Raw genomic sequence first — 25,301 nt, forward strand, 5'->3', positions numbered from 1 at the left:
AAAAATTATATAGATAAACAGATGTATAGCATTGACATGGAGGCCTGAACGGTTTCAATTAAAAAACATTTTCTTCTTTATCTGTTATCTGTCTTCTTTATCTTATCCTTGATCAAGATCCTGAACCTCACATTCCCCAAATTTATTTCTCACTTGTAAGTTGCTTTAAATGAAAGCATCTGCTAAAAAAAAATAATTAAATGTAAGAAAATGAACAATTTAATATTTGTCAGCCAAATTTATAACTTGGAGGATGCCGCGGTTCGTGAACAGAAGCTGTGCTGGCATGGAAAGAACATGGAAACTCCACACAGAACCACAAACCCCTGTTGCTGTGACAGCGCTGACCACCACACCAACGTACAGCCCTCTGCAGAAAATAAAACCCCCCAAAAATACAAGATGTTTGGATGTGGGCAGTATCTTTAATCCTAAATGGGATGTGTGAATAATTACAATAATATTTCTTGGAGTATTTGTTTCAGGAGGTCACTTGTCCTCCTCCTCATCAACAAACTAAACACCTAAGATAAATATTTCATCATCAGTGTACCTGAATAACCTCAGCACTGCTGCTGCAGTTTAGACAGAGGTTTTGTGCACAGAGTCCAGAGAGTCACCAGCAGTGCCTCTGTGAGTCTTAAATATGAGCAGAAAAGAGAGAATAGCTTAAATGCATTTGTTCTTCCTTTATTTCTCCTTAACATGTAAAACTCAGCTGCTGCAGTTACTGAAGAGCTACATCTGGACCCTGCAGGACATGCGTGAAATCATTTCTCTATTCCTCTAATGACTGTAATACCTTGCAGATGGTACTGTGTGCGTGTGTTACATGGATAATAACTCCTATAGCAGAAGCAGGAGGAGAACGATCAAGAGAAATTCATGAACCACAGACTTTGTGGAGACTTCTACGAAAAAGCAAATGGTAAAAATTACACACTATGAGCATGGCTCAACAAGTGGAACTAAAGCACCCCTTGTCCAGAGAACACTGTGTGGGGGTGGTTTCAGTAGACACATGCGACTGCCTCAGGGTCAGATAAAGGGCTGCATGTTGAATAATTTTCTTGTTAAGAGTCTCTTTACCTTCAGCCACGAGGGTCAGCGACATCACCACAGTGAGAAATTCTGCCTGGTTAAAGTTATTTCTTGTCAACATGAGGAAAAAAACAAAAGTCCTGCAGAAATGTGCAGGGCAGACAAAGACAAATATGCACAAGAAACGGCTTCAGGGTTGTGTGAAATTCTGTGACATGTGGCTAAACAAAGTACACATCAGAGGTAACACATCCTCAGAGCTATCACCTTACTGTACCTTGTTAGGAACAGCTGACACTGAAATAGGCTCTCAGCTGCCAACGGTTAGTTTGTCAATGACAGAAAGTAGTTGATAGCTATCTCAGCTTGATTTAAATGAAGCAACCATATGTGCACTGAACAGTCACTCTTATGTCAACAGACAGATGAAGTGTGTGAAAACACAAACAGAAACTACACCTGTCAATGATAGAAATTTCTGTCAATAAGTGTATCATGTAGATTATTTATGTTTGCATTGTTTCATTTTATTGGCAAAGTCTATGAACACACTGCAGAAACTAAGCAACTTTCTTGTTTATCTGCAGAGTAATCTGCATCCAGACATTTAAATTAAATGTAGCCTAGTCTGATGCTGTCAATAATAAAACCTGTAATCTTGTCTCTTGTTCAAAACAGGTCGTGCAGCTTGGAATTAAGATGTAGTGAACTGAAAGGAGGCTGGAATTTCTCTCCTTCGCGCTCAGCCGAGTTGCAAGGTGAGTTGTTTGTTGCTCTGGAGCCAGTGCAGGAGTGCGCCCAACTGCGTGCGCTTCGGCTCGCCCCTCCCATCCCTCCACTTCCAACTCTTCTATGTGCTCACCAATAAAGCGCTTTTTGTCCAGGGAGTCCGCACTTGAGCGCATTCCTTGACGTGGAGGCTGGTGTACCTCTCCGAGGATTTGGTTAGGACTGTTCGTAAGAGGTTTAATACGTTGTCTAAAAAGCTTTTTATTTTTTATTTTTTTGAGAGAGATCGCGCACGGAAAACTACCAGGTCTGGAGTTAACATCAGTAAAGTGATCTGTTTGGATAACCACACAAGCGCAGCTGCGCTCCCAGCTTTACTCCACCGAAGTTACGGGTAAGATTTTCTGTTTGAAGTAATAAAGTAAGGATAAAAACCAATGTTTTCAGCTTTATTGCTGTAGACCGATGACCGAGAATTTTGCTAAGAAGCGTAAACGGAGTTATAAAGACGGGAGTGGGATTAAGTAAAACTTAAGAATTATCTTAATCGATTAACTGAACAAGCTGGTCATAGGTTTAAAAACCCTCCGAAAGATTTTTTTTTTTTAGCATATATCACGTTGATTCTGTCCCAATATGACAACCTAACCCAACTAAATAAAACTCCCTCAAAGAATCCAATGCTGTTTCTATTTTGCTTTTAAAGTCGTGTTTTAATGCAGAGCGTGTAACATATACAAAGTACGCCTCGTTTAACTTTCCTCATTAAATGTATAATATCCCAATGATATTTATTTGTTATGGGTGCGCTGCTTCTTACTAAGGTTACTGGATGTAACAAGTTTATTGGGGATGTGGGACAGCACTAATACTTCAGATCGCCAAACACTATCAATAAAAAGGTGTTCTTCTGTATTTGGAAAATGCGTAAACGCGCAAGCGTGCGCACGGGGCAGAAGTAGCCGTCGGGGCGGTAATGAGGCGGGCTGGTGTTGGACCGCAGGACGCCGTGCAGCATGCAGGGACCGAGCCGAGTGTCTAGACCGCACCGAGCCGTGCTTACCGCAGAGGACAGCTGTTTTTGGAACTACACAAGGGAGCGTCCCACCACACAGAGTTAGACAGGACACGAGCGTTGAAAAAGTATCAAGACGTGCGATAGTCAACAGAGGTCAGAAATGTAAAGTATTTGCATGTAGTGGTTCATTTTAGGGCAGCTGTGCCTCCTTAAAGCAAAAATTAGCAAGCAAATGAGTCTGTGTTTAACAAGACAAGCTCAAAAAACAGGTCTGATTATCCGTGAAAGAAAGAAATGTGTTGGGAATTTTATAAGGCTACTTATTTATAAACCAACCAATTTCATACATGATGAACAAGAAATTACATTTCTGCTAGCCATCAGTCATCAGCTTAATTGGTGGCACTCTCCAACATTAAAATATGTCCATCAACCTCCTGCCCTGATAGATATTATTTTATTATTATTAGTTTATAACCTACAACATGTACAAGTTTCAAGGCTGCTAAACTTGAAAGACTCAGTAATTTGACTTTTTGCTGAAGCTGTTTCAGTGGAGAAACAGATTAATGTAAAAGTTGCTTAGATGTGAAGGAAGGTAAAACACAGAAATTAGACAAATGCAGTTTTCTTCAGCAGGCGTGCAGCGAAGCACTGAGTGATGAGGTCAAATTCCTGAAAGATTAAATCTCTGAGTGACCTACTCCAGCTCTAAACTAACATCCAATAAAGTGCATGACTCAACATGTTTAGAACAATCTTTGTTCCAAATAATAAAGAAACAAATGCCCATCAGATCATCTCTTTGTCACCTGTAAACATTTCAAACAAATTGCCACTATAAACACAGAAACTGATCCCACCAGCCCTTTTTCTTTCTAGAAGGGGGGATATAACGGCACAGATTTGACGTCAAATTAAACATGTAGATATAATGCTTCCTTTTAGTTCCTTCTCAGTAACAATCAGTAGTCCTCACACTATAATTGAGATAATAAAACAATGTGGTTGCCTTTAAATTAGATACTTAATTCATGTAAGAACAGTGTTCTTACAACAACCCATTCAGCCACATTAGCATCTTTTTTTTTCCATGGTTCCCACAAACAGACACTGCAAATTTCCACTTTCCTGGGGGCAAATAGGCAGACTAAACTACTCCAATAGCCCTGCTATTAACCCATCTCCAGTATACTGCTTGATTCATCGCCATGTGCTTCCTCACAAACTCCCATCATGCTATACAAGAAGCTGTGTCATTGACAGTATGTAATAATTGCAATCTTTCCATATTAAACTACCAAACATTGCAGAACAGCCACAGGAGGCCAATTATCCCTCACTACTGTGGAGAACTTTTTGCTACAAATGGTGACATAACAGCACCAGCAAGAGCTGATGGGCACAGCTTGCTGTAAAGAATCCTGTTGAGAACGTGTTAATATGCAGAGACTTTCCTGTTCAGTGCTTGATTCTCCTCATGGCAGACATGAACAATTCCACTGCTGACAGACGGAGACAAAGAAGAATTTAAGGGTAAATGGTTTTTATGAGAATAAAGAACAAAGTATTAGTGAAGTTTCGTCTGCAGCCTCTCATATGTAATTTTAAGTTTAAATCACAGTTTTTCTTTGCCATCAATTGTGTGGCCAGGATGCATGACTGAGAAGTCTTCTATCAGCGAATTTGATTTCAATAATTAAGCACAGGCCTGCTGTCATACCACTGTGTCACTGATGTTGAAACCACATCACCCATCCAGGACTGGTTAGAAACATAGTGTCTGCATGTACTTTCATCCATTGTTCTTTTTACAAAATCAAGGCTGGCATTTCGATATCTGTGCCAAAGAGCTTGGGAGGAACAAAACACTGATGTCTAAATCTGCTGTTAGTTCCCAACTGACAGTTGTGGTATTTGTTTTTTTTTATTATTTTTTTTTACTATAACTAAAAACTGTCAGATGTCCTACCACAGTTTTGTGGTGCTGTAAATTTATTTAATACAACACAGATTATTATATTGAAAATTGCCTCCTTCTCCAAACGGTCAGAGAGCTCAGTTTATGCCAATTAGGAGGAGTGCTTAAATATTCCTACCCACTGCATCGGAGGATTAGAGGGTTAAAAGTCAGGTGCTGAGCGAGGAGGCCTGGAAAAGGGAGAAGAGAATATATATGGTAAGGTGGAGAAGGGAGAGGGAGATGGGAGGGGGGGGGCGGATGGTTTCTCTGGTTGACAACCAAAATCCAGAGCTTCTCTTTAGAAAAGGAGTCTTGAGTTAACCCTTGTCTTCAAAGGCCTTGGCCTCAAACATCAACGCTGAACCAGCGGTATGTGGAGGCAAACCCCAGCCTGTATGCCTGCCAAGCTAAATTGAAGAAGAGCTTGCCGATGCAGCCAAATGATGCGTTCAGAAGAACCACTTCAAAACCTTGCATAAATATACACACACATGCAAAGGGATGTGGAAGCTTTGGAGTGGCCCAGCTTGAGCCCAAACCCCAAATAACTGCTGTCCTCCATGTCCACATCCATACACACACTCATGCTAAAGTCAGGTTTTACATGTCTGCCTAACAGTACACTGTCTAGCTTTAAAATGTATCAATACTCTTAACTCTCTCAGTCTAGATGGAAAATGTACATAGAGCCAAAAAAAAAGAAAAAGAAAACAAAATTCCTGTGAAGTAGTGAGGGACAGAGGCAGGAGAGCAAGGAGTATGCTCATCCCAGAAAGCCACCACAAATTGCTGCATTTCAGTGGGCCTGTAAAAAAAAGAGAAACTCCTCTTAATCTAAGCTTGTAATTACTTCTGGCCAACACTGTAATTGGGAGATGAGCCTTAAACCAGATCATACTGGGCACACATACACACATGCCTATATTGTTTGACCAAAACCAGAAGTGGAAAAGATATCTTTCCCCTTAGTCAGCCATTAATAACTAGTGGAAATAAACCAGGACTGAGATTAAATCTTACTGTTTTGCTGAATATGAATATGGTGGCAAACTATCCATGCGGGCTGTGTGTATCTGTACATCAGTGTGTGCCTGCTCACAATCAGGTTGCCACGTGTCCATCTTTCAATGTCATTCTCACACACTTTCATGAGGGCACATCGAACACTCAAGCCAACACATACTCACAGAGCAGCCCTCTTTCATTACGCCGGTCAACGTTTTTTTGTTCTCTGGCTCACTTTTTCTTAAGGTCTATTTCAGTTGCACAGTGACACAGATAGTTCTGCTTATCTGGCTCTGCTTTTAGATTTAGCGAGCCAGATGCCGCCTGAGAACGCAAATCTGTACATGTACATCAGAATGTCACCACAGAATCTTCATCACTCAACACTGCAAGCACCAGGCAAGCAGTTGTGACACAAGTCATGGCTTGTCACTGCCACAAATTCAAGCAACAAGAAGCTTCACAACATGAAATGAAAATTAAAAAATGTTTTCGTAATCCCCTGAGGGAATTCTAACCTCAAAACATCTAAAGCAAAAGAAAAGCTCCCGTTGTTTGCTCCCACCTTTCTTCGGCAGCTTTAGTTCTGACTAATGTTCGAGGACTATAAACTATTAGTTTTACACAATGCTACAGCAAACAGCCTAAACATTGATGGCAGAGCGCTCAGATCTCTCCGAACCAGATGCAGAAGGAGAAAGGGGTTGATGCAGAAAGTGGGAGAGTGAAATAATGAAACAGATCAAACTGGAGAAACACAAACAACAGTAGAGACAATGAAAAATATGAGTGCTGAGAAAAAGAGAAAAAGCAATAGATTGACAAAATTGCTCCTTTAAAGATATCCAAATATACCGAAATAAACTAATCATTTTGGGAAAAATAAAAAAAGTAGCAGCAGGTAAAAAAAAAGAGACTGTTTATGTAGCAGTGGAAATTATGTAGCAATTAAAGACCAAATGTCTCAGAGACAATGTGAAAGATACAAAAAAAAAAGAAAAAAAGATGAGGACAGTTGTAATTGGTTTTGTACTAAAGTAATTCTAAAGTTTAATAGTAAAGATGATTTAAATCTATTTTAAGTGTTGCGGTCTACTCTGAAAGCTAAATGTTTACATTTCAGTCAAGGGATTGTCTGAAAAGCAGTGACCTAGACAAATTGAACATGGTGGGGGGTCAGTGCACAAATCCTCCAGTTTAGCAGCAACTACACAAGACGGCCATTCACCCGCTAGCAAAGATGAAATTTTTTATTTACCTGTACAGATAGAAAAATGTATGCAAAAAAGAATATAAAGTAGTGGAGGCTTGAACGAGGGCTGGCAAACCAAACTGCAGATGTAAAAACTGAATGCAGAAAAAAAAGTTACATACATAGTGAAGTTAGGATTTGGGTCTTACACAACCAGGTGAAAAACAGCATGGGGTTAAAAGTCTTTCTGCTTTTCACAATGCATGACTCAGAGCTAAGGTATATAAAATATGGCTTAAATCTAAAAACACAGTGGAAGAACGAGTGCAGCATGAACAGAAGTCAAGAGTGTGTTCTGTGAAACAGAAATACAGGGAAAATATAAAAAAGCATCCTGGCTAATTATCTTTGAAACTACTTTATGACCACACGCTAAATCAGTGAAACAAAAAAAATGTGAAAAATCTGCCACTAGAAAGAAATTTAGAAGCTGCTCTCAGCAAAACTTCTCCCACTAATAAAACATCCATCAAGTGGTCACTTTGTGTTTGGCTTTTCATAAAACCATGATTCCATAACCACGTTTAAAAACAACATTTGAGATTAGTCAATGCTGTATTTATAGAGAGCCACAAGAACATGAACGCACGCACAGAATGTTGTGTGGTTTTAGATGTTGACATGCTAAACATTTAAAAAAAAAAAATAAAGAAGAAGTGACCATTTCATGGAATGGTAGTTTAAATCGCATAAATTTAAAGATCTTATTGGCTTTGAGAGAAGTGAGGGCCAACAAACACTCCTGCAAAAACTAAATGAGGAAAAACAGATGCAACTGTTCATTTTCCAGATTTCCTTAAATCTATGCAGAAATAAAAAAAAAAAAAAACTATTCATCTAGTTACATTTGTCATATTATTTGAGGCTCTAGAGGGTGAAACTAAATAAATATTTCACTTCACTCCAAAAACATTTAGAGAATCATTTTTAAGTAAACATTCTACGCATACACACATACGGGCCATGATTGATGGGTTGATAGTACAAGACAAGAAGCTGACAGAGTTGAGTGCAGTCGGCCTGCATTCTTCCTCTCACGCGCTGCCATTCTCTTGTGTTGTCAAACAGCCTGTCGGTGTGCAGCATGCTCTTGTTCACAGCTGGAATTTGACCAATTAAAAGGAAAAAACTTCCTGTTTTGCTTGTGTGCCATTAACAGTGCATGACAGTGTGGCTGGATTCCAGCTATGTGGAGAGAAATGCTATTTAAATCCATTTTTCAACATATTTACTAATAGGTACAACTGCTGTGCTACTTCCAGGGACAGTATACCTGAAGAGGAAGAAGAGTGGAGCAGGATCAGAGCAGAAAACATCTTCACTGGGTGAGTGAAACAAATCAAATCTGGCAGCTTTATTACTAATCTGTAAATGTGGTTATGATATGGCCAGTTATTATAATGCAAACACATGGTTTACATCAGGAAAATTATGTATTATGATCCCAAAAATTATTGTAGTTTTGGGTATGGCAGACTTTATAAGTAATATATTTCTGAAGCAGCATAATAATACACTCTTTGAATAATTGTATCCAAAATGCTAATCCAGCAATCTTTGGCAGTCTTTACAGTGTTAACTGTAACAGCCTGCTTCCTCAATAGGGTCCTTTCAAGCAACTCTCAGCATGTTAATAAGACTGGCAGGAGAACAAGTGCAGCTCTCTTAACACACATACCATATTACAGTGATGTAGTGAGGCTGTACTAGGTTGCAGACAGGGGAAATGAAACAGGGAGACTTAAGGATGTCTGTCTGAACTTACAGAACTATAGCCGAAACAGGTGGGAAAAACGTCCCTCTTTGGAATTATATTACTAACAAATGTCATGCATGTGTATCTAAAGCCTGATACACAGTAGCTTATTAATATGGTCCACAGTGTATTTCATATTCTGGCAAGTGAAATGCAGGAACCAATGAATGAACTGTCTGAAGGTGCAAAATGATTTTGTGACCAATCATGATGTAGATCATTTTTGTACAAAAATGAGACTCGAGATGTGACACTTCTGGTTCAGTTTGCTCAGTTTTTAGGAGTTGTATCCACAGATGTACTCCATATTTATTAATTATCAGCTGTCAGTGCATGACTGACCCTCTGTTCAACTTTACGCACCCCTCCTGACCCGTCAACCTCCTCATTGTTGTGGTAGTTTTCAATGAGCTGCGACAGGGACTGCAAGGACTTGAAAATACACACACAGACAAACACACACACAGTCACTTTGGGCCTCTGGATACACATCACTACTTTCCCTAATTACTTCAGTCCCCCACCTCTCTGACTGTCCCACCCCTATCCTCCACAAGGACACAGAAGAAGGCAGAGCAGTGACATTCCCCCTCTATTGATTTTGAGGCCATAACTCATGCCCACATTCCTCAAGTTCTGTGCAAAGTTTTTACTCATTGTAATTATTTGCCATGTAGGTGATGCTTTAATGTCAGCACTGACTCCGTTTCTGTCTAAGAAAATCAAACCTTGCATATACTATCTTTAATAACAGCACACACTTATACCTTGTGCATCTTTTGCACATAATTTCCTAGACAGCTGACAGCACAGCTGCATGTATTGGCAACAAGTGATTAAGAAGTTAAAATATATGCTGTCTGCGTTTGCCATTACTGCAACCTCTAGCTCAGTGTGAAGTGGGAAAACAACCTTAACCCAACCTTCACAATTCAGTGGGCCAACCTGAAACCACCATAGTGGTGTGTAATTTTTGGTTAATAATGTTAATATTTCTACCTAAAACAAACATGTACAAGCAAACAAAGGCGTTCCAAGACATTTATATGCTGTATCTATCACACACTTGTACAAACTTATTGACATTAGGATATAAAGTCAGTGACTGAGCAAACACACAGGTGTACACAATATATGTGTTACAACTCAGAAATCTGCTGGACTCACGTCAGGACATCTATTAACAGATGTGTGGATAAGGGTAAACAAACTGTTCCTTCTGAGGACAAATTGCTATTTGCTGCTGACAAAGTGGCATTTATTTTTCCTGTATGACACACACAATATATATGGTGAAGAAACAGATCTAGACCATAAACCATACTAAGATACTCTATCTCTCTTTATTCTATGAATGGGCTCAAACATTTCCCAGGATGAAAGAGTCTTTATAAGACCACATTAGTGGTTTTGCACGTTTTATGTGCAAATCACAAATATTTTACGTCACTGTTAATCTGCTCAAAATTCCTGTTGTTCTTTAGAAATTTCTTTAAGGCATCAACTTGTTTCCATGTATTTCCGTTTTACATGAAAATTTTATAACATGAGCAGATTTTAACATTAGACGTTCATATTGTGTTGCTTTTGATGGTCTGAAAAAAATGCAATGGTTGCTGCAGGCGGTTCAGTAGAGTTGTAGTCAGCAGATGTAAGCACTGAATTGTTTGTCCTGCCACCCTAAAGGGAGAAGGACACTCACATGTTTATTCTTCCACTTTTATCACTACCCTTGTCTTGTTTAAACCAGACATGAGGGATCTTTAGGCAGTGCAGACAGGCTGCAGGCAAACTGTAAAAGGTTAGCATTGATATCTTAATAGACTGTTGCTGACTGAGGTCTTCATGCTCCCTGTGATGGCAGGCTCACCTGTTTAGTCAGATGCTGGCACAGACAGAAAAGGCAGGTGAATGTGATTATGTAGCTCACAGCATCTTTTCATTTATCTATGAAATTGGCAGATTTGCATTAGAGTTGAGATTACATTTGATTAATCAGTACGATTTAATTAGCTTAAGTCATAGTTGCATGTTATTTTTCAGTCATAGGAAAAATGATTGTTCTAAAGAAATACTGAAGTTAAAAGCGATTGTTATAAATAAAGAGTGTCTATGATGACCATCTTAATAGCAAAACTAAGACAATGTAATAAACAAAACAGTCTTGGTTCAGAAGGTAATTAAAGGGTACCTGAGGCCATGGAGGAGAGGCATGTCTGCATTGGGGGCAGGGTAAAAAGGGAGAAAATGTACCGCCTGACTGCTAGCTTGCCAGCCAACCTCCCCCAATGCTGGCAACGTATCAGCACAGGCAGTAGTTTCACAATAAATTCCTTTGTGACATTGTAATCAGCACCAGTGATCTCCAGTTCACATTTATCTTGCATGTGTGGCACATGTCTGAGTTTATTTTTTTTTCTTTTAAGGAAAAAGACTGCAGGGCAAAATGACAAAAAAAAATCTTAAATGGTAATTCACAGAAAAATAGGTGGTGTAGGATTGGGGTCCTGAAAAACAGGTACAATACCTGCTTTTAAAGCAAGGTTTTTCTACAGAAAAACATAGGAAAGTTCATCTTGTGCCATAATCAACATTATTTACTGAATGACACTAATGGTGACAAATGACCTGCCACATCAACACAATATAGCAATTAAATAAAACATATGTTTCAGTATTACTTAAGAACAGCGAATATTCTTATCTTGGTTTAACATTTCAGAAGGATATGAAACGTGTTAGCCAGAGGAAGGTTAGATTTTTTTTCCTCTCATCTGATGTTCGATTCTAACCGCTTAAGTCTACAAAGACCATAAATACCTGCACAGCTTAACACAAATAACAATTGTACCAATCAAGCCAATGCAAGCTTGTATTTGTCTTTTCAAAGTTTATGAGTCTTTGATGCATTTAACAAAGTAAACAAGTCTGTTTCCTGGTTTCAGTAGTAGAACTGCCCCACATTCCTGATTGCTATCACACCAACCTTGAGCTCGCTCAAGCTTAATGAACACTGAGTGAGCCCTTGCAGGGCTGTTGTGTCAGGTGGAGGAGACAAGTCTTCATTGGATTCCAGTCATACTCTTGTAATGAACAAACCTGAGTAAAGACAAGAGGAGCAAAGAGAGGACAGGGTGCAAACCCACAAAGACGAGGATTTTATAAATATGAGTGTCATCTATTTGTTGTCTAAAGTACTTCCTTAGAACTAATTAAAACAAATGCTTGAATTCCAGAGAGTCGCATGGGGTATGGTGCATGTTAAAATAAAGAGTGCAAATATGATGCAGGCGTACAAACAGACGAGCAAACACACAGACGGATAATGTGCAAGTGCTTTCTCAGTGAGTACAGGTGACGCTGTTTGTCTAATAAGGATATTCAGTCTGAGAGTCAATCAGTCCAACTGACAGCGGGTCTGCTTGCCAACTGACTCACAATCTCACACTCCTCACATTCACAATGCTGTCCACACAGAAGCTGACATAATCTGTCACACTTGTCATGGCATTGACGTCATCTTCACGTGGTTCCCAGAGGACATTCAGTGGACTCAAAGCACCGTCTCAGAGCATCTTCAGCTTCATTAGACCAGGTTTTAATAGTTTGTTTGATGATTGGTTGCTGGTGAACAATGGGTTTGTAAGTGGAGGTGAGAAGAACCAGGCTATGGTCTGATCTTCCTTAAGGAGGCAGGGCAGAGGGGCTGGATGCATTTTTAACATGTGAATAAAATAAGTCTGACATCCTATTTTTTTCTGGTGGAGCAGCTGACAAATTATTAGAATGTTGGTGAAGTTGCAGACAAGAAAAATGTTTAAGTCACCAGAGATCACAGTGACTACATTCAGATACTGTGTTTGTAGCCTAGCAACAATGGAGCTGATGATGTCACAGGCTGTGTCTGCAGCGTTACCAGGTATGATATAGACCTCTATCAGAATAACACAGGTAAAGTCTGGGTAAATAATATAGATGAAAATTCACAGCTAATAGTTCCATGTCCCTTGTGCAGATCTTTTCCTTTACTGTGACATGTCCAGGATGGCATCGCTGTGGTTAAGAAGCACTGTAATTCCACCTCCCTTTAGCTTTCTGCTGACTTTCTTGTTGCAGTCTGCTCGTACAGTCTTAAAGCAGTGTACAGACACATTAGAGTCCGTGATGTGTTCATGCAGCTATGTTTTGGTGGACTACATAATACTGGATGCCCTGTATTTTTTTTGAGACTGTGTTAGCACCACAAGCTTGTCCATTTTGTTAGCTAGCAATCTCACATTACTCATCAGAACTGCTGGAAGACAGGGTTTGAATTTCCACCGTTTTTCTGTCTGCCTCATTCCTGCCCTACATCCTCTTCAGCTCATTTGGGATTTGGTGTGCTATTTCGCTGATTATCTTGGTTTTGGAGAGCTTAATCAGTTAATCCCGCTGGTAAATAACTCTTCCCTTGCCATGGAAACTCATCCTAACAAGTATGGAAAGAGTCCCAAGTACATGGAGAAACTTCAGCAGCACAGCCTCCAAACCAGCATCTTGACAGTGATTGTCTTGATTAAAAAAAAGTCAATTGTATCTAAAAAATGAAAACAGTATGGTCAGACCTACTATGGTTTGCTGCCACCTTGCAGCCCATTCTGGAGTGGAAAATGAAGAGCTTTATGAGGAGCTTTTGACCACATATGATCCTTTTGGATAAAAGTAAATAAACTTTGAGCAAATAACATAAAAAGTGAAGGCTTTGTCTACTACAAAGCAAACACATTTAAATAAAAGGACGGAGTATGAGGAAAAATACATGCTGTATCGCATCAGGTAGATAAAGATCATGGTGGTAAGGACAAACCAGCATTGTAGTCATGTTGAAGCTGGAATGAGTGTCACTCAAGGAGGCAGAGTGTTGGCGTGTGCACATTACTGTAGGCTTGTGACTGACTGATAAAACTGGTCCATCCAGCCTTTTTAAACGCCAAACACACACACACAGACACACGCATGGACACATACTGCATAGCAATGTCCTGGCTCTGTCTCCGCTTAGAGCTAAAGTCTCTCAAGTGGTTTGAACACTGTCAGAGCTGCCTTTTTGTTGAGAGAGATCTATTTGCACTGAGTGTCTGTACCAGCAACAGAGAGCTTTGGAAAACACTGCCAGAAAGCACAATAAAGTTTTGATTCTGGCTGGAGGTGTGGACAGTCATTCACAGGAAATGAATGTGCAAGCCAATGCCTGGAGAGAGTCCAGATTTGTGACACTAGGATGTCATATTTACTGTTTTCTTTGTAACGTACAGCTCTGGCCACAACTGTCTGTGACTTCTGTAATGTTGTGGTTTGTTGTTGTGTCTGCCTGAAAAAAGAAAGAGTACGAGACATGAGGCACAAGACTGACAAAAGCTGTGGGTGTAAACACCACTTTGAGAAAACAGATCAAAGCCCAGGTTGTCAGTGGTGAGGTGGAATCCTTTGTGTCTGTGTAATGTGAGTGTCCTGTGGTGAAGATGTGAGGATCTCAGGCAGATGTGCACATCTAAGAAAGAACGTGGCTGTGGGTTTGTGTCCCCAAAAGGGGTCACAGGGCATGGTTTGCTGATGAAAGACTTGTGTCAGTGCTGGGACAAAACAAGTGGACACTTTGTGCAAAGTAAAAAAAAAAAAAGAAGACAGAAGAAGAGTAGTTTCCGCCCGAGCATCCTGTACGTCCCCTTGGTGCCGTTGTAAAAACAAAATCAGTTCTAGGATCTACTGTAATTGTCTGTCATGTCCTACAGTCATAAAACAAAAGGAAACAGCCCACATTTCCTTTTGGAACATGTAGTGCCTGACTTCTATGAGCTGAAGCACAGAGGACTCAGAAACAGACTACATGTATACTGCTGCAAAGACCCAGTCCTGTTCTGGTAGTCTGGTTTAGCTGCCCACCTCTGCCGGTTTCCTCTTCTCTTTCGTATCCTCTGTCTATTTGGCACAGGTCACATCATTTACCCAGACACAGTAAAGGTTTTGCATTTCACATTGCCCTGAAGGAGCAGAGAAAGCACCTGTTGTGAGGATGAGGACTCAGGTGCATATGTATGTAACTGAAGCTGGGTGTATACCCGTGTCAAACATGGTCTGTTATCTGTGTGTCGTCTGTACCACAACAGAGGACACAGAATACGGAGCAAAAGTGGAAACACTAATCTCAGCCTGACCTCTGACCTCAAGGAGCCACTCCATTCCTCGCTTGCACATGGGCTTTGTTGGCTTTTGGACTGATGCTGTCTGACTAGATGAATGACCGTTTGGCTTTCAGGTTTCTTTTGTGACTGTAGTGTGCATATTTAAATATAAGTTATTTAACTGACAGAATTTGCTAAAATATTATTACTCCCCTGTATCACAAAAATCTAAAAAACTGAGCTGCCTTGTAGCTCTTCTTTAATGAAGTAAATAGACAGTTTTTGTAAGTTTTACTATTCACCTAGACTCCCATTCACCTCTGGACACCACTGTATATTATGTATTATGTTCTCTTTCATGCCCTTCAGCCGCAGGCTGTTATAGTACTGCTTCACACTGTCCTGATAAACAGACTTGGTCCAAACCATAAATCCTGAGATGAAAAAGTCTGCTTTTAAACATAATATTTAACTACTTTACAAGTAATTAAATTTAAAATAAAAACAAAAATAATATATAATTTTAAATTTTAAATTTTAAAAAATTTATAGAAAAAAAGCTCCAGGAATAAATATGAGCTTGAGTGGTTTGTCTCTCTAGATTGGGCCTGGGATGGACTGGCGACCTGTTCAGGGTGTACCCCGCAGCTCGCCTGCTAATTGCTGGAATAGGCTCCAGCTTTCCAGTGACCCTGAATTGGAATAAGCGGTATAGAAAATGGATGGATGGATGGATAAAAAAATACATGAAATTGTGAAAGTGAGGTGTCTAGGAGGCAGGCCAGCAGCTGCCTGTTAAAGTGGTTATTAGTTATAATTAAAGCAAGAACCCATTGGCATTGTTTAGCACTACAAGAGATAATGTACAATAGATGTGGCCAATAGAGGGTCTTTTCTTGTGGTGAGGCTAAAATCAGCTGGAAGCTTTGTTTTTGCTGCACATTATTGAACTAGTAAAACTCTTAATCCCCTTTATACCACAGCCAAGAACAGCAATGATATTGTGGGTTCAAGATGAGTATTGTCTCTGTCAGACATAGTAAAACTATCATTATTTCTTTATATCAAATATCCATCCCTCTCAAGTTTTGTTTATTTTCTGCCTGATTGAGTGACCTTGGTGAGAGGCTTTGACACTGAAATATTTAGAAAAACTATCTTTGCTTTTCAACAAGGTTTTGTCTGGCTTGAGCTGTGCATTCATATTTAGAAATCAGATCTGTAGTCATCTTAGAAAACGTACCCTAATTTCCAACTACAGCACTTAATTACAAATTAAAACAGCCATTAACTTTTGCGTAAGCAGATTTTTTTTTTTTTAGTATTATTTTGAAATTTAGGAAAATATGTATTTCAGAAGAAGAACCATCTGTTTTCCAGTTGTATTGAGCAAAAGGCAACACTTCAGAATTGCTCTTCTCATCCTTCCATCATGTAGTGTTCGCTCATCTAATATAGTTGAGCTGGTGCAACCACATTAGAGGCGCATTAGCTCATGCCATAAAAATATTTCACTGCATTACATGCATACCAACAGTCTGAAATAAACATAACTGACATTCTCATTTGCATATTTGTGCTACATGCGTCTGCTGCATGCACAAAATTTCGTTTTTTGTTTGCAACATCTTATGTAAGCTCTTATCCCCGAATATTTCACAGCACTTTTGTTTCTCCTTTTAAAGCCTCCCTTGAACCCTTTTTCGTATTGATGGCTGACCTCATTGGATTGTGGATAACAAGGTCCAGCTGGTTGCACGGACAGTGCTGATGGCAGAAAGGGATGGGACAAGCTAACAACCCAACAACTCTGTAGATCACACTCTTATGCATATTCCACAAGTATTGTTCCATTAGAAGATAAGGTCTCCAAAGGGAAGTGTTGCCTTTAATGAGAGTAAACACTCTGTACTTCCCAGCTTTATCCCTTACGTCACTTGGCACTGTGTACTCATTTAGTCTTCTGTTTGTGGCTAACTTGTCCACAGGGTTCAGCTTTAAAGACAAAAACTCTTGACACTCAGGCTGCTGAGATTTCATTTCTGAGGCCTGCTTCACCCTCTCCACACCAGCCCTTATTCACCCTGGTGCCCCTGCTGACAGAAACCTGCTCTTATCTCTGCTGTTCCCCTGCTTGTGTTTACTTTTCTTCCTCATCTGGAGAAGAAAGAAAAAGTAGGCTAAGAAGTGAGCTGAGGGAGAGGGGCAAAGTGTTAATTCCTCATGCCTCCTCTTATTACTTTTTTTTTCTTTTCAGAGAACTGATAATGCTATCATTTTATGTTGCTTACAGATTCAAAGTTTCTATTATCTTTCCATTGTAATGTTTTCTGTCTGTTTCTTGCTCTTGTTCCACAGATTCCTCAGCCAAAACATTTTTTTCTAATATAACCAACAAACCTAGACTCACATATTGATATAACAGATCTGATGACATTCATCCAATCCTTTGTCTGTTTAAAAGACAAAAACCCCAAAAAACTAAGCTTCCTGTTAATCTTGAAATGCCAATGAAAGGGCCAAGCTCATTTTTTTTTTTTTTACTCAGCTCCTGCCTGTCTCAGGAATGTCTCAAGTGCGCAGGGGAGAGAAAAGGAAATTACAACTCAAGTAAGGAGGAGGAAGGCAAGACGGGAGGGGGCATTCCTCTTTGTGCAGGATTTCAAGACTTGTCTTTCTACCATCTCTCTCTGCCCTCCACCTCCACTCACAGCAGTCAGTCAACACAACACAACTTGGATTTATACAACAGTGACGCCGCAGCTGCACCTTATCTTACCCACTGATCTGCACAAGTCACTTGCATCTTAAGAGAAAGAAAACAGTAGAATCTAACCTCTCAAGTTCCAGTTTATCTGTGATCTGGCAGTACTCTCTGGCTGATTCCCACCCCATCCACCTCAAACACAACTTCTCCTCTGCTTATGCTTATGAGATGTGCCTGGCCCAGTTTGGGATGAGGCACACTCAAATAAACATTCTGCCCCAGGGAGCTATGGTAGAAATACCACAATGAGTTTCTAATAAAAATATTCTCAGTTCTATCTGCATAGCTCGCTCTCATCACATAGCTGCCTTGATGTTGCTGTATATTTTGGCTCTGGCTCTTTTACCCATCTCTGGACCCCAATGTACTGGACCAAAGCAAAATTTTAATTTTAGTTATGAAGTTTTTCTATCTTCAACAACTGCAGATATATAATAAACTCATCTCACAGTATTTAAAACTTTAAGGACTATACACTCAAGCTGAAACTTTGCACCTCATCACACAGTGATAAGAAAACCTGAGACCATCTGCATATGTTCCAGCTGTTTGACTCTCAGTTCTCTTAGTCTCCTGTTTATCCTACCAAATATGTACAGACATACAAAGCATGACAACCACTTTTTCTCTCACTCTTCCATCCACACTTCCATAAATTTCAGAGGCCTTAATATGCCTAAGACTAATTATCTCAGGCATTCATATAAGCCTTGACTCAAGCCTTTATTGTTACATTTATTTTATTCACAACAAGAGCAAATAACATGTTTTATGTTGAATTGCTTCTTAGCCTCTGAGTCACAAAACAGAATCCTGTAGATCTGTGTACATTACTGATGTGTTAACATGAACTCCCCCAGGGCCTGTGTGTAAATTATAGGTTAACTGCAACCCTTCACCTCAGCTGCTCATTCACTTGAGGCCAACAGCAAACTATTGCCATCAGATGTTGTCATTCCTTTTCAACAAGGTTTTTTCCTTTAACAAATGCAACTCTAAGTCTTGATTTTTCTGCATGGCTAACAAAGTTGGAGAGTGTTTTCAAGGCATTAGCAGGTGCTGTGGATATGAGTGTGTGGCTTTGTTTAGTCAAGCATTAAGGTGTGATCAGCTTCATTTCACCAACGTAGTTGGATGGAGCAACAGTTCTGCCTTGCTCGAAAGAGTAGGCAAGTTAAAACAAATTATTTCATTTATGCTCAAGGAAGGTAACAAAAGACAGAAATTAAATATCAGTAAATCTCCCCAAGGGGGTTGCAATTTCAAGGAGGAACAGAAAAAAAGTAAGCAAAACTAGACAGAAAATAAATGTCATTGCTGTGGAAAGATAAGATGATACTTTCCCTTACACTGGCGGTCTGACTCAATGGTCATCTCTCCAGGTTAGATACTGTGAGATTTATTAAATAAAGTTTTATGAAACAGAGTGAAAAGGGATCTTAATGAATTTTAAAAATGGGTGTCTGTTCTAAAGTTACTAAAAAATGTATTATTAAAGGCTAAAGATGTTTTAGTGTCAAATCAGACTATACTGGTTTTAGAGTTGGTCAGTGAAAGTTACTGAAATAAATTAATGCAATTTTAAAGCATGAGAGATTTCTGTATGAATGGAACAAGTGAGTAAACAAACTAATTAGTACAAAAAAGGACAGGATTAAAAATATTGACATTATTATACCCCAGGTGAGCAGTGTGAGAACAGAACGTTCTGTGTGCTCCATTTGTGTAAAACTGTAAGTCACAGATACTTGGGCTTCTTATTTATGTAATGTACAGCGCAGAGATCAACAACTGCACCATTTAAGGCCCTGAAAAAAAGCTCCCTCACGCCATCATATAACACTCCAGACAGGATGTCACATATGTTAAGAAAGAAGTTTGGAAATATCAGCTACTTACTTTTTTGCCCTCAGTCATTAAAGTATGGTAATAAATGGGATTTAGTGTAGTTTATAGCCAATCAAGCCACAATTATTTTGTAGTATTTTCTACTTCTTTCCCCAAGGCTGTCTCACTAGATATCAAAGGATGATAAGCGGCTACACAGACGCTTGTCTGCAACTAGTTTTGTTCTTTATCTTCCCTTCATTCCTCTCTCCCTCCCAACATCTTTTGAAGTAGAGCATTGACACTTCATCAGGACATTTGTTTTATAAGGCTTGCACTCGGGTGAAACAACTTACAACACATAGTGTTACATATAAATTTTTATTATCAGCTCTTATCAGCATAATTCATCCTTATCACAATAGTTGAGGAACTTGTTTGACATGTATTACAGACCCTGAGTCTGTAACAATACAGAAATTGTGTGTTTATCTTACATCTATCGTCAAAGAGATAATTCCATGGAAACAGCAGCTCTCCAAGTTTAGAATACTAGAAATAAATCCTAGCAAGTCCAGTGTTTTAAAAAACAAAACAGAAATTCTTACACATTGAAAATGTTGCCTTCGATGCCACTACGTAACCCCTCCCCCCACCCATTATTGCTGAAAGCTCTCTCTAAAGCCTAAAGTCACAATTCCTTGTGACAAAAGCCTGCTTTTGATCACTGTTAAACCTTTGATGACAATCTATTTTTATGAAAGGTGTAAAGAACAATGTTGTGAATCAATAACTGACCTAGGCTAGCCTGGAAACCTGTCTAAAAAGAGAAAAAAAGCTGTTTTGTAAAATAAATACTGCATTTGCTACATTGATCTGATATTTCTTTGTGTAATGACCATTGATTACAGACTTAAAGAAGTTACTTTGTTATCTTGAACTCAGTGTAGTGGCTGAAGCTATCAAGTTAATGTGTGCTACCACTGTATACCATTTACAACAAAACAGCATTCAATGTGCCTTTCTGTTAAGAGCAATGTTTGTAATTAAGATTTTTTTCCTTTGTTTTTAGGCTGAGCAAGGAGAGTAAAAGACTCTGCACCATGAAGATCTTTCTCAGACCACTGATGCCCTTGCTACTCTTCCTCATCCTTCCTGATCTTGCATTTGCCTTCATCTGCCCAGTACATTGCTCCTGTTCTACTCCTGAAGCCATTTTTTGTTTCCAGAGACGCTCCCCTACCATTCCCAATCCCAAGGAAGTGCACCATTCTATAAAAAACTTCTACCTGTTTTCCAATGGGATTGAAACCATTACAGCTCAGGACTTTGATGGTCTACACCACCTAGAAATGCTGGACCTCAGTCAAAACAAACTGACCCAACTTCCTGATAGGGTGTTTGAACCTTTGACTTCTTTGAAAAACCTGGATTTGTCATCCAACCAGATAACCCACATTTCAAAGGAATGCTTTCATGGTATGGCTCAGCTTGAACGGCTTTATCTGTACAGTAATCAAATTAAGGCCATCCATCCTACAGCCTTTAATGGACTGGAGCACCTGCTGGAACTCAAACTGCAGGGTAACATGTTGACATCTCTACCTACCCTCTCTATGCCCCAATTACTGCTGTTGGACCTTCGTTTTAATGTTTTACCCAGTTTGGGCCCTTCAGATCTCCAGACCCCAAACCTGGAGTCACTCAAATTGGGTGGTGTGGGGCTCACTAGCCTGAACAAGGAACTCATAGGTAGTCTGAAGAATCTCCATGAGCTGGACATTTCAGAAAACCAACTTAAGTCTTTCCCATCAGCACTAAAGGAGACCCCAGGGCTGTTCTCTCTAAGCCTGGCTGGGAACCCAATGGGTCCTTTAAAGGCGGAGGACATGCAGAACCTCAAGGAGCTACATGAGTTAGACATTAGCAGTCTCAGTCTACAAGGCCTTCCTGAAGAGCTCTCTCAGCTCTTCTCCCATCTGAGAAAGCTCACAGTAGCAGAAAATCCCTTCAATTGCCTCTGCAACTTAGCTTGGTTCCCAAGATGGCTCAGAGCACAAAGCATTACCTTGGAGAGAACAGAAGAGACCCGCTGCCATTTCCCTCCTGTCAATGCTGGAAAGGTATTGGAAAGATTGGAGCACAGAGATTTTGGCTGTCCCACCACAACTACAGTCACCACAAGTACTGTCAAAACTACTACTACTACACTCTCTGTTCCTGTCACTACCTTCCCAACTACTACTAGAGTAATTCAAGTCCCAAGAGCTAGTGACAACCCAGCTGACAAGGAGGACTTTCCCTTACCCCCCGTCCCTGTATCCACCAGCACCAGCAGCAGCATTGACCCAGAACTGCATTTCTGTCCCCCTCACACCTGTTTGAATGGTGGTACTTGTCATCTGGACCAGAATGGTCAAGTAGAATGCACCTGTTCACATGGAACCTCTGGCATGTATTGTGAAGTCCAAAACCCTTCTCCACCTTCATTACCTCCAGCTGAACCTCCCAAGGCAACAGTTACTTCAGACCCACCAGAAATCAGCTCCCATCAAGCAACTGCAACTTCAATCCTGCTTGACCTCCATCGCTACATTGAAATGAGGCCTTACATCCGTGGAATCCGCCTGACCTATCGCAATCTGTCTGGGCCGGATCGCAGACCAATTCAACTGAGCCTCCCAGCATCCTTTCCAGAGTATAGACTTAGAGGTCTGAATCCCAACTCCACCTACACTGTGTGTGTCAGTCCATTAGGCTCCCCCAGTGGTATAGACAGCATCTGCACTGAGGCTAATACAGCTCCGGAAAGCACAAGGGGCCCTGATGCAAGGTCTGAGAGCCCAAAGATTACTACTATGCTGGTGCCTGCAACTGCTATCTTGCTACTTCTGATGCTGATAGCAGTAGCAGTGGGAGTAGTATGCTATCTACGCAGAAAGAAGGCCAAGGGCCACCTGGACCTTGACTGTGAGCCGCCCCAACTAGAGTTGGATGGTGTTAAAGCAGGTTTAGACAATGTGTCACTGCCTCACAAACAGCCCCAACTTGTGATACCTGAACCTGCTGTTCAAAATGGTAATCTGGAATATGAGGTTTTGTTAGTACAAGATAACAGTACATCAAATAACAATATGTCTTCACACAAGCCTTCATACTTTTAACAGCTGGCACTGACAACTGACATTACGAGGATTTTTCGTTTCCTCTTCTCTGTCCGTCCAAGTGGAATACAAAGAGCAGAAACTGTTGCTTGAAAGTGGACACCGTAACAGCCGGCCACCAGCAAAGACATTAATTTAAGTCACTGCCCTTTGTTTGTCCAAGTAGACATTAAACAAGTTCAAAAACATTTGTTTGGACTTTTGAAAGCACCAAAAGTGCTTTATTCCACATGCTGCATCCTGCTACAATAATATTTTCCTAATGAACTTCATCTGACATGCTGTGATGCTGGGACTGATGGTGTGTTGTCATTGGCTGAACTTTGGGGCTAAGAGACATGATAAGCTCGTGGCTTCCTTCATGTGTACTGTCTGTGCACTAAAGTGGACTTTAATTGCCTTTTTCCTTCTCGGTAACCCAATTCAACAGTCGTTTTTGCTGCACTGTGGAACGCCAATGTGCTACCCCAAAGGGATCAGTGCATGCTGTGAATGACCTTTTTGACACCAAATGAAGTTGTGCAAAGAAAAAATATGATGCTTGATTGCTTTATTTGGATCAAAGACTTTGTTTTATATGTATGTTTTTGTATGTTTCTTTGTGATTTTTTTTATTTTATTTTAACTGTTCAACATTGTGAATGTTAAAACCCCTCAATACTCTCTACCCCACCTCTTGTGACTAACAGACAAAACAGCAGATTAAAATCTTTGAAGATTTAAACTCATTTGGTACCAGTAAAGTCAGTCAAAGGGCTTTGCCCCCAGAATGTCAGACAGTCTAAGTAGATGTGAGTCTGGACTGACTCGAGACTAAATCCCCCTTCTCCACACTGAAGCCCTTAGTGTGCTTTGTCATCACAAAGGGAGAAGGGAAGTAGGATTATGACAGGGTACAGAGGGAATCAGTTGACTGAACCCCTTCTTATTTACTGTACAGTGCACTGTATTTCAAACATTCTAAAATTTGTCTTACAGTAAATACCTAAACGATTACAAAACAGCAAAATAAATCTTCAGAGGCTTTATTTATTGTATATATTCCCTGTAAGGGAAAGTGTGTTGTCCCACAACCACAATTCAAATACACCACATCACTCAGCCTGGCTGAAACAAGTAAAGCAAATAGTGGAATAGTGAAATTGTGTATTGTGCTTCTCTTGAGTAAAAATAACCTGCTTGATGACGTGCTATGCACAATCTTACATTGGCAAGGAAGGCCCCTGTTTTGCTTGCTTGTACCTAGAAAGACTATGAAAAGCCAGATGCACTGTTCTGTTGAGGAAAAAAGGAACACAGTGCTAAAATCTGTGAATATACCACAAAGGAGTTAAGTAGTATGTTTGTGTGTGAGTATGTATGTGTGTAGATCTTTTAACCTCTGTGATGATGCAAGTACATGTTCTGTCTTGTGCAGAAACCAGCAGACATCAAGTTACCATCAGTTTCTCCCTTAATATACCCACATGCCTATGAGTACTTAAAGCCCCAACAATTCTATCTATGAGGAAACACACCAAAGAGTTATGTGAATACCAAGTTGCACACAGTATTTCCAGCTCACAATTTAAATTTCCCTCCCAGCAAATGCCTTTAAATCACATAATGCAACTGGAATATTTGTCTGCAAAATAGAATACATTGAGGATAACCAAAAGTATTTTCAATGTGATTGTTAATTTTTCCCTGTTTATTTTGGGAAACTCTTATTTGTTGTTGTCGTTTCTTTTTTTTTTATTTTGTGAACATATTTGTATAAATGGAAAAAGTGATATTATTAAATGAAAATACAAAAGTAAATAATACTGTTTGCCTTCTTTGTCATAGCCAATATATGACTGTTAGGGTATAGGAGTGGGGGGTGGGGGGTGTTTAAAGTTAACTTTCCTTTTGAGCCATCACCCTGGGGAAGACGAGAGCAATCATAGGAGAAGGAATTCAAGAAAAAGAATTTAACAAAAGTAAAAAAAACAAGCATACAGCAGTTTGCATGGATATTTCTATCAACAAACATAAGTTCATATGCACAATTATGTATGTGAGTATTTTTGCAAAGTTACCGAATAGTTGTACAGTGTCAAGAATGTACATGAAGATTAAAGTTTGCAAATAATGGCTAACAGGTCATGTTTTGGAGGGAAATGCAAATTAGGTCAATTCAGGCTGTGTAATTAGACTAAATGATTAATAAACATTATGATGCACATTTTTATGGTCCTTGATAATAACATAATACAGTCAATCAGTCGGTTCTTTAATTAACAAAAAAATTTTGCTTTATTAGTGAAGAACAAAACAACAAAAAGCCCTGTTAAAAGTCAGATGTCCTTAACACTGAATGTGAAAAAAAAATCCTGACACAAACATTTTTTTATTGGTGGTGCATGGTTTTGGAAGATAAATGTTAAATTGATTTATCAATCATGTTACGGTATTTTAGGTGATAATGCCCAACCTATAACAGGCTAATATGCTCTCAACAGTATTTCTGTAAAATGTTTAGGTAAAAATCAAATATGATTAGCTGCTGGTTGTACTCAAAAATAAGTCTATGAGATCAACTAGGTTAGTAGGGAACATCAGGGAAACATCATTAATATCTAAAATTGAATGTAGGT

At 39.7% G+C, this 25,301-nt stretch overlaps 2 protein-coding genes across 3 annotated transcripts in view; one reads left to right on the forward strand and one right to left on the reverse strand.

Annotated features, from left to right (window-relative positions):
* LOC121628547 (mitochondrial import inner membrane translocase subunit TIM16-like) overlaps positions 1 to 25,301 on the reverse strand; it is a 112,935-nt gene that overhangs the window by 31,354 nt on the left and 56,280 nt on the right. The window lies entirely within an intron of this gene.
* Positions 1,948 to 24,496, forward strand: vasnb (vasorin b). The gene is made up of 3 exons (XM_041967648.1): positions 1,948 to 2,164; positions 8,271 to 8,333; positions 20,592 to 24,496. Exon 3 carries the CDS (start codon positions 20,623 to 20,625, stop codon positions 22,681 to 22,683), a length of 2,061 nt encoding a protein of 686 aa, XP_041823582.1. The 5' UTR covers positions 1,948 to 2,164; positions 8,271 to 8,333; positions 20,592 to 20,622; the 3' UTR covers positions 22,684 to 24,496.

This window comes from Melanotaenia boesemani, chromosome 2 (genome assembly GCF_017639745.1).
Source record: "Melanotaenia boesemani isolate fMelBoe1 chromosome 2, fMelBoe1.pri, whole genome shotgun sequence".
NCBI classification, from domain to species: Eukaryota; Metazoa; Chordata; class Actinopteri; order Atheriniformes; family Melanotaeniidae; genus Melanotaenia; species Melanotaenia boesemani.

Bases quoted from the DNA above. Each gene is read 5' to 3' on its own strand.
- vasnb (XM_041967648.1), top strand. From the start codon at position 20,623: ATGAAGATCTTTCTCAGACCACTGATGCCCTTGCTACTCTTCCTCATC.